Source organism: Monopterus albus, unplaced genomic scaffold, assembly GCF_001952655.1.
Source record: "Monopterus albus unplaced genomic scaffold, M_albus_1.0 scaffold267.1, whole genome shotgun sequence".
Lineage (NCBI taxonomy): Eukaryota > Metazoa > Chordata > Actinopteri > Synbranchiformes > Synbranchidae > Monopterus > Monopterus albus.
Genome location: NW_018128147.1, coordinates 1,395,309 through 1,406,080, shown reverse-complemented (window position 1 = coordinate 1,406,080; position 10,772 = coordinate 1,395,309). Strand labels below are relative to the sequence as shown.

The window sequence follows — 10,772 nt, the reverse complement described above, 5'->3', positions numbered from 1 at the left end:
TATTTAAAAATCTAACTGTGATTTTCTGGAATTTTTTTGTAGATTCTGTCTCTCACAGTTGAGGTGTACCTACGATGAAAATTACAGATCTGTCCATTCTCTGTAAGTAGGAAAACTTGAAAAATCGGCAGTGTATCAAATACTTATTTCCCCCACTGTATATGCCACCATTACACATCACTAACTTTGTGTCTCCTCTCTCCTGTAGTGTGTCCTCTCTCTCTCCATGTACCTTTCTGCAGGTAGCCCTGGCTCTGGAGCTCTATGTCTTTGATGAGCAGTCACCGGCCACATCAACCTGACCAATGTTTGATTGTTTGTTTTTGTTGCTTTTCTTCTTTTCTCTCTCCTCTGTCCACTCACCCCAACCGGTCGAGGCATAACTTTCCTCTATCCACTCACCCCAACCAGTTGAGGCAGAAGGCCGCCCACCAAGAGCCGGGGTCTGTTGGATGTTTCTTCTGTTAAAGGGAGTTTTTCCTCCCCGCTGTCGCCAAGTGCTGCTCAGGGGGGATTTGTTGGGTTTCTCCTCTATAATAATAGCGATAATAGTAAGGTCTAGACTTTAAGATGACTTTTGTTGTGATTTGGCGCTATACAAATAAAATTTGAATTTGGTGTTAGGCTAACCACTGTCATACTGTATGCCTCTGTCCTTATTTAAATTAATAATTTACATAAATTAATAAATAACAATAAATGCAGATACAAACTACAATATGCAGCATTCATTATAACTAGATAAACTACTCATTTAAAAATTATTTTGTCATGTAAAAGAATGTTAACATATATTTTAAAAAGATAATGCTTTTATTCACTCATTAGGTTGTATGTTTCTAGAGATGATTAAAGAAACATACATGAATTTTCCCCAACTCATTCTCCATGGTAGTTCTTTTCACTACAGATGTAGTACCTGCACCAATGACATATGGGTGCTATTGGGCATTTCCATTTTATGAATCAACAGGAAGCAGTACAGTAGAAGAAGTGACTCACTGGCTTAATGTTTACCATGTCTGTAATGAGACCTACTTTCTGTTTACACTGATTTGTAGACATTCAGTGATTTCTCCACAAATCTATATCTGTATGTCCACAGGTAGAAAATAAAATAATACAATATGGGAAAGTAACTAAGTACATTTTACTCTATTATTATAGCTGCACTGTAAAAGGATACAGGGCCGGGAACATCCTGAAAAGAACGCAAGCACAACTTTTAAGTGAAAGGATTCGACAAATACACTTCACTATAGACAACCTGATGGACCAAACAGAGCAACTAGGAAGGAGACTCTCCACTAAGGTTACCAGAGAAATCTTTCAGGAGATCTCAAGTTTCATGGAAAAGGCACAACTTACCCAACACAACAAGAGCAAGGCTCGCCAAATGGTTAAATTCCAGAGACTACAGAATGGACAGCCAGCCTCACATGTCCTTGGTTGGAGGAGAAAGGAGGAGCACAACCCACAACCATTGCATAACGACAAATGGGTCAAAATTCTCTTGGACAGAGAACTCGCGCACACAGAAAAAGAGGTATTAGCCAAGGGACTGAATTTTGCGGTCACACCCAAACAAATCCCTGTGGTAGACTTAATCACAACCGCAGAGACAGCCATTAGGAACAACACGCTGGCCGAGACAGAGGCGGAAGAACTGTGGATGAAGGTCACAGCCGCTTTGGCCAGTGCCAAACTCCCACCCCCGAACCTTACCCCCGAGGAAAGGAGGGCTTTAGCTGCACTAGAGAAGGATGAAACCATAACAATCCTTCCAGCAGACAAAGGCAGGTGTACAGTAGTCCTAAACTCAGCTGACTATCAGACCCGAGTTTCCAACCTCCTCAGTGACACCACCACCTATGAAGCACTGAAGAGGGACCCCACCAGTGGCTACAAGAAGAAGGTTATAGACTGTTTACAGAAGCTGGAAAAGGAGGAAGTTACTGACCGGCGACTATACTACAGACTATACCCCGGGGAGGCCATCCCTGGGATTTATGGCCTACCCAAAGTACACAAGGAAGGAGCCCCACTCAGACCCATTGTCAGCAGCATCAACTCTGTGACTTACAACATAGCCAAGCACGTGGCCACCATCCTGGCTCCTTTGGTGGGAAACACACAGCACCACATAAACTCCCAGGACTTCGCAAGGAAAGTCCAACAACTGCAGCTGGACCAGGACGAGACCATGGTTTCATATGATGTCACATCCTTGTTCACTTGCATCCCCATCACAGAGGTTGTTAGGGCAGTGAAGAAGAGACTGCTGCAAAACGCTGCCTACTTCCAATTTAGGGGGCACTTCTATAGGCAGCAACACGGCTGTGCGATGGGCTCCCCTGTGTCTCCTACAGTTGCTGTTAAGGTGATTTTTATTTTACGCACTTATGAATGGTTTTGTTTTATAGCACACATAAGTTTACATATCACAGTTATGTTTACATAGTTACAGATCACCCTATGTGTTCACTGAACCACTGGTTAATATTTACTGTGTTAGTCACTGAGGCACTGTTCAACATTATAGGGTCTTGTCCACTAAATTACTGAATCTCATTAGATTTACAGCTCTGGCTAAGAGAGTCCACAGTGAATTTATTATCACCACCGGGCTAGTGGAGCCAGGGGAGTTACGGTTCACTGGAACTCCAAGGTTAGTTAAACAGATTAGATCTGGAGGCTAGCGGAGGAGAAAGCTTCAAAGGTAGGAACATTATGCACCTACACACCCACACACAGGCAGAACAGTTTTAATTAGTGAAACGGAGAGCAATGCCTAATACCTGCCTGATCAGTTAGTTGGAAACAAAGCAAGAAGTGTGTATGTAGGAATTAAGGCAGTATAGGTATTCTTCCCTTTCCTAGGGCGCTGTCCTCGACGATTGGAGCAGAAAGGACGTTGGAGGACGGACGGACTGAAGGACCAATAACGGGAGAGTTAAGTCTAAACCACGGCTTCTCCCCAACAGTTTTTGACCAATTAGATAGTAGCACCTTTTCATACAAATATTGTATACTGATAAGTTGAGGACAGTCTTTTCTGTTTTCCCAAAACAGTGAAGATCCATGTGCACATGCTAATTTCGATACATTAATGCATAATAAATTTCACAGTGTGAAATATCCTTTTATTAGCCTTCTCTTTTCAAAATAAAAAAACACGCCTCACAAGTTTGGTGACCCCGACGTGATTTTGAAAAGGAGAGGAGAGAGAAACAAATTGGATCAGCATCGGCTCAGGACTGGAGATTTCCAGCGGGGCCAGCCTGCACTCCGAACCTCCTGCCACCCACAAGACCTTTTATTAGCCTTCTTTTTCCAAAATAAAAGAACACGCCTCACACTGCCAACCTGTAGATGGAAGAAATTGAAGAGAAAGCCCTGGCTTCCTTCACTGGTACCACTCCCAGTCACTGGTTTCGCTATGTGGATGACACATGGGTTAAAATCAGCACCCAGGAGGTAGACGCTTTCACCAAGCATATCAATTCTGTGGATGACAACATCAAATTCACTCATGAGGACGCCAGAGATGACTGTCTGGCCTTTCTGGATTGTGCAGTCCACTTGGGAGGGGACAGAAGCCTGAAGGTAGAAGTCAGAAATTGGAAACTTACACACATGGCCCAATACCTGCTTTTTGACTCACACCATCCACTTCAACACAAACTGGGAGTCATCAGAACTTTAAATCACAGGGCAGAGGAAGTGCCCACAACTGCAGAAGGGGCCAAGAAGGAGAAATTACACATCCAGAACTCCCTTAGGGCTTGTGGATACCCTAAGTGGGCCTTCACCAAAGCAAGGAAGAGGCCCAACACCAACAGGGAGAAACCAGAAACAAGAGGGGATAACACTGTCATCCCTTATGTGGCTGGTTTATCAGAGAAGTTAAAAAGGATATTTTGCAACCACAATATCCCAGTTAACTTTAAACCAGGGAACACCCTGCGGCAGAGACTGGTCCACCCAAAGGACAAAACACCCAGACATAAACAGAGTGATGTGGTGTATGCAATTAAGTGTAGTCAGGAGTGTAACGACTTGTACATTGGTGAAACTAAGCAGCCGCTTCACAAACGCATGGCCCAACACAGGAGGGCCAACTCCAGTGGACCAGAGTCAGCAGTCCACCTCCACCTGAAGGACAAAGGACATTCTTTTGAGGACAGTGAAGTCCAGATCCTCTCCAGAGAACATCGCTGGTTTGAGAGAGGAGTTAAGGAAGCTATTTTTGTAAAAATAGAACACCCCTCACTAAATAGGGGTGGTGGACTAACACACAACTTGTCTTCCATCTACAATCCATTTCTCTGCCCAAATATGCCCGCCAGGACAATAGGTGACAGTCGACAGGGGAGGATTCAAAGACAGGTAACGACTCTCACCGATACCGGACTATAACGACTCAGTCGGTAAGGGACATTGTTGGCCATCAAAGGACTGAAACACCACTGAGGGGGAAAAATATCTCCAGCTCAACACCAGTCAGTCAGAACTGATGAAGCCTCTTGGATGAGAGGTGAAACGTCTTCGACCTAGAAATCTAGTACAGTTGATTTTTTCTAAGTTTTTTCAGCTTAGTCCACTTACCTAGAAATCTAGTCCAGTTGATTTTTTTCAAAGTTTTTTCAGTTTACTATGACCTGGATGACTGAGAATCTGCACAGACTTTCAAGTGTCTGTTTAGGGTATAAAATTAAAACCATTTAGCGTTTCCTCAAAGTAGTTTTGTATTTGAAGCAAAAAGCCAAATGAATAAAACATGATCTCTACTCTTTCTAACAAACTATCATACAGAGCTGGAATGCATTGTTCACTTAAATCCTGCTGACTTGTTATTGTGGGCCTCAGCTTCAGAGTCACTGTCATTTATCCAAATCCCACATTTTCAACAACACAAGCACACCCTTGCAAATGAAACAGTTTATAGCTTCAGTCAGACGTCAACCCAACCATGTGGAATTATCAGCTGATGTGCTCTGAAAGTAGCTTCTAACAAAACTAGCACTGTTACTTGCCTCAAGATGACTGCCCTCACAGCAAACTGTGCTGGTTCCATCGGTTTAACAATGTGTCATCTTAGCAATGTTGCAACTAGCGAGGCTTGTGTTACTCCTGGTATACTCAACGCAAGCTCTGCATGTTCTACACTGTGAACATGTTAGGCACTAACATTAACACTGTTGCTTGACTCAAGCTGACTACTCTTGCAGCTAACCGTACTCTTTTCATTGGATCAACAGTATGTCGTCTTAATAACACTTCTACTCGCAAGGTCATTGGTACTCCTGGTATAGGCTACTTGACACAAGTGCTGCATGTTCAATTTCAGTTCCATTCTATTTTATTTGTATAGCGCCGAATCACAACAAGGGTCATCTCAGGACACTATACAAGGTCGGACATTATTATTGTTATTATTATTATTATTATAGAGGAAAACCCAACAAATCCCCCTTAAGTAATCGCTTTGTGTCAGTGGGGAGGAAAAACTCCCTTTAACGGAAGAAACCTCCGACAGACCCCGGGTCTTGGTGGGCTGCCTTCTGCCTCAACCGGTTGGGGTGAGTGGATAGAGGAGAGAGAAAAGAAGAAAAGCAACAGGACACAACAAACAATTAAACACTGGTCAGGTTGATGTGGCCGGTGACTGCTCATCAGAGACATAGAGCTCCAGAGCCAGGGCTACCTGCAGAAAGGTACAGGGAGAGAGAGAGAGAAAGAGGACACACTATGGGAGAGAGGAGACACAAAGTTAGTGATGTGTAATGGTGGCATATAGATGGATGGAGAGGAGAGGAGCTCACAGCATCATGCCCCCCCCCAGCAGCCTAGACCTACAGCAGCATAAATAAGGGAAGGCTCGGGGTCACCTTATCCAGCCCTAACTATAAGCTTTATCAAAACAGAAAGTCTTAAGTTTAGTCTTAAAGCTAGAGAGGGCATCTGCCTCCTGAACTGAGAATGGGAGCTGGTTCCACAGGAGAGGAGCTTGATAGCTAAAGGCAGCAGAAGGGTACTGCAACCTTGTGTATTATAGGGGTAAGCGAGGTGTGAAAGAGGTAGGACTTAGGGAGGGTCTTAGGGAAGACCATAAATCATCCATCACTTCACATCTACTTTGACAGATACTGCATTCCTATACTTTCTCAGATGCAGCAGGTCAACACACAAACATAGACGTCAAACATGGGGCTTTCATTTCTCTTGTTCTGTGCCTTGTAGACAGGACAATAAGCACAGATGCATTATTGACTAACATTATAGTGCCTTTATATCAGTGGTCTTCAAAGTGTGAGACATGCCTCCCTCGGGGGGCACCAGAGGATTTCAGGGGAGTCGCAATGTGAGGGGGAAAAAAACAAAAACAAAAACAAAAAATAACTGTAAATATCAAACCTGTGTGGGGGGCAAAATGGATCGATTTGTAGTACTTCAATGAGGAGACAGAGTTTGGGTTTTCATGGACCGGTCCTGATGAAGCTCCACTGCCACAGTTGTGTGCTAGCTAATGACTGAATGAGACCATATAAACAAGTCTGGTGATCAAGACACGGGAGATTGTTGATAGGAAGCTAGAGGAACTGCAATCACAGAAGAAAGTATTTGAGAGCACCATGAACACTGAGGAAACCAAATAATCATACTGCCTTACCTTACACATGGCAGGTATATGGAATACGCTTGATGTGGAGACAGTGATTTGAAAAGCAGCACTGCACATGCAGTGATTATTTGGTTTGGTGGTGACTGAGTTTGTTTTGTTCAAAAATGATCTGATTTGAATAAAATTGCACAAATAGACCTTATACTGTGTAGGAGCCAAGAAGGTATTTGGGTTTTATGCTTGTCACACAGCCACTTATGTTGGACTGTGTGTGTATGTGTGTGTCACTGGGGCATTGCAGTAGAGGACAGATGAATTAATATCACCTCTGCACTGGTTGTTTGGTAGTTTGGTGTGAGAGGGGGAAGAGATGGGAGCCCTCTTTTCTATTGACCGCTAAGTAGTGGGGATTTTTCTCCAGTCTGCCCATGTTCCACATTATGACTGACTTGTACAATGATTCTTTGCTTCTTCAATAAATGACCACACATAGTTATGGAGTAGAGTTTGTTTGGACAATGCCTGATTGTTATTTTAGACAGTTGCTGCAATACAATATGTGATTTTGTTGAATTGAAGCTATTTTAGTAAGGCTGTTGTTTTCATTTTGTGATTGGACTGTGGAGGATTAATTGGCAAATCATTTTAAGAGTAGCCCACAGTTTAAGTGTGAATGCGAGAGACACACACACACCCCTACCGCCACAAATTGAATCTCTGGGAAACACTGAACACAGTATATTCTAGTACTGTGCACTTGTACTGTGTACATAAACGCAAAACAAATATTGAAATCCGTCAGGATCACTACATTATTTTTTTCTGAGTATGCTGACATTAGACAAATATCACCACTTTGCCTGCTGAGCTCTCCCTCACTCCAGGAGGCATTACAGCCAGTTTCAAGGTGTGAATGAACTACATGTAACTGGGTTTGGTTCCTGCAAAAGGTCTCTCAGTAAAACACCTGTAAATAAGTTAGTCAAAATCAGAGGTGCTGCCGCAAAAAAGAGGCACTGATAATATGCAGTGTTCAAAATATCAATTAAAAGCTTAGTTCAAATTTGTCTTCATTTTAAATGTCAGAAAAATCTGGTCATTAGATAATTAAATCATTTAGACAATTAGCATCAGCAGTTTCATATGAAGACAGAACTCACAATTTTTACACTGATCATTGAGACTCCGTGGTCATGCAGCTCATCCTCGAACAGCAGCACCTCATCAAAGAACATGATCTGTTCCCGAGCCTTCAGCTTCTCCATGTTGATACGTTCTGCTGTCTCAGTCACCTTCAGATAAACAGCACAGAAAAATGACATGCCCAAAGACAAATCACTCAATATTTCTGAGACTATTCACAATAAACATAAAAGGTATAGATGATCTGTGTTCAGTTACTGAAAATGACCCACCTTTATCTCCACACCTTCTCCAATCAGAGTGCCTCTGTAGTCTGTGGTGTATGTCCAGTTGTAAGGCCTCACCACCTCTTTGGAGTGTTCAGAATCAGCTCTGGGAGAAGATCACAATTTAGATTCATATTGACAGCACAGGCAACATACTTTATGGCTCTGAGAACAAACTGTTTTATATATTTTTTTTTTTACAGTTTTTCAACTATTTTCAAAAGGGAGTTTTCTTCATTTTGTTAGTTTTTTGACAGTGTAACCAGCCCGCAGTTCAAGAACTGCATACTTGTCTTTGCCTGCTTATGTGGCTACTCTGTTCGCTTCATGCTGTCTTTTGATTCAAAAGAGCCAATGACATCCTGGTATTGTATTCTGCACTTTTCTTCCAGTATTAATTTTAATGATTTAAGTCACTTAACCCTCCTGTTATGTTGTAAAGCTAAAAAACAAATAGTTACCCCGCCTCTTGCCCGCAGCTGGCTGGGATTGGCTCCCACCCCCCGTGACCCTGTTTGGGACTAAGTGGTATAGAAAATGAATGGATGTTCAGTTTAATTTAGTTCTTAACTGGTCACTACACTTACTGTGTTTTAAAAAGACAAGTGCCTCAGCAAGCTGTAGCAGTGACGGCACAAAACTCTAAACATCTTTAATATGAATTGTAAATGTTCATATGGAGATAATATCTTTCAGACATGAACTACAGGATGAAGCTGATGTAGCAGCCCTTCTTGTGTCAGCTCAGTAAAGTGCTCGTTGTGTTTTGTTTTCAAGAATGTGTATCTTAGCAGGCAGGGCTCTTCGAGTGCATTATCCTCATTGAACCATAATGTGAGAGGTAAAAAACACCACTGCACTAAATAGTGACTGAAATGGTTAGTAATGGTAAAATAAACCCAGGAACATCACTGCGGTTCCTGAGAAATGAACATAACAGGTGGGTTAAGTATTATAGTAGGGACCAGCAAATGTATATGAGAGCAAACAAGAGGATTTTATTCAATTCATCATATGTGCAGGACATACAGAAAATCAAAATACAGTTTCTCTCTCACCTTATTGGGTGCAATAACGTTTAGGAACTAAAATAGCATAAAGCAGAATAAAAATAGAATAGAATAGAATAAAGAACTGGATTGACGTAATTAGGATAAATCTAAAAAGGTACAGCCAATAAGCTGTGACTCAAAACCGTGTACAGTCAGTGACAGTAGTGCAAACAATAATAGGAGATTGTCAGATGGTTCAGCATCACCAGGGCATTGGCAATGAGGTGCAAATAGCATATGAGGTATACATGGACAGTATTTGAAAAGAACCAAAAGCAGAAAAAACCCCAGCCAAAAAAAAAAAAAAAAAAAACAGTCAGCAGCAGATTTACATACAACATAACAGATGGTAAAACAGCTATAACAAAATGGGGAATGTATTGAGTTTGTGCAAACAGCAGGGTGCAGTTGTTTTTGGTGGCCTGTTTTAATTTTAGTTTTAGTCTAGTCTTTGTGTGTCATTTTAGTTTTTATTAGTTTTAGTCACGTTCATACTCTTTTTAGTCTAGTCAAATTTCAGTCAACTAAAAGTCTGAGCATTTGTCATATTTTAGTCAGAATTATCCACGACTATTTTCATCTAGTTTTAGTCGACGAAAACTGATGACATTTAGTCTAGTTTTAGCCAATGAAAATTGTATTTTAGTCTCTTTTTTTGTAATGCAATTCTATTTAACCTAGTCAATATAGTATAAGTACCTGGTAGTATAGACGAAACCAAAAGTTTCTTTTAGCCAAACCCATTTCAAATAAGGTTATCTTATTACATTATTGGCCACAGCTGTGCCACCCCTTACCAGCCTCTGCCCATACCATGCTCAACAAGCCCAGAGAGAGGGTGAGAGAGAGCGCCAGACCAGCAACCTCACAGTTACTCTTGGTGGATGTTGACCTCTGAGTGCTGTCTAGTTTTCTAAGTGAAAAATAATCAGTATATACTGTGTATGCAGAAATGTTAATCACTGATGTATTGCATGTTGGTGGCTACTTTATTACCACTTTACAGAAACTTTAAAGCAATTATTTAGCTGGAGCTTTTGGTAATAAGGATCAACTTGCCTACTGTCCTGCCATTCCTGAGCACAAGCCACCTTGACAGCATCCTCCATGTTGCTGACTCTCTTGAGGGCATCAATGGCATTAAATTCAATAGCATAGCCATCTGTGTGTTGGATGCGCAGGACATTGTCCCCGAACAGCATCTCTGGGAGAGAAGGCATGTTCATCTCTTCTGCTAACCTGGAAAAGCAAACAGTTGGCTACTGTTAAAGATGACACTCACCTTTGCTGTGGGATGGGGGTGGGGTGGGGGGATTCTCAAATGTAGTTCTACCTTGGTCAATGCAAAGCTTTAACAACAAACCTAGATCAATTCATTTAGAAAATAGAGTATGCTGAAAAAAACTTTGAAAAATCAACTGGACTAGGTTTTTAGGTCGAAGACGTTTCACCTCTCATCCAAGAGGCTTCATCAGTTGAACTGACCATATATATATATATATATATTTATTCTTAGGTACCCCTGTCTTCTTTTTTATTTGAACAGATGTTAACACAGTTTCTCTTGGAAATGGAAAAATGCACAATATTTTCAGCAAACAGTGATGCATAGTTACTTCTTATGCCATAAATTGAACAAAAATAAAAAATAAAAACATTATTATGGCATGGTGCAAAAGTTTGGGC

At 41.6% G+C, this 10,772-nt stretch overlaps 1 protein-coding gene across 2 annotated transcripts in view; it reads right to left on the bottom strand.

Annotated features, from left to right (window-relative positions):
- The window catches only part of tiprl (TIP41, TOR signaling pathway regulator-like (S. cerevisiae)), a 46,188-nt gene that overhangs the window by 18,618 nt on the left and 16,798 nt on the right, over positions 1-10,772 (bottom strand). For both annotated transcript variants that reach the window (XM_020621742.1, XM_020621741.1), the window contains exons 3-5: positions 10,146-10,325; positions 8,041-8,140; positions 7,786-7,917 (exon numbers count right to left, since the gene is read on the bottom strand). In XM_020621742.1, coding sequence (XP_020477398.1) covers positions 7,786-7,917; positions 8,041-8,140; positions 10,146-10,325 — 412 coding nt within the window. The remainder of the gene's footprint in view (positions 1-7,785; positions 7,918-8,040; positions 8,141-10,145; positions 10,326-10,772) is intronic.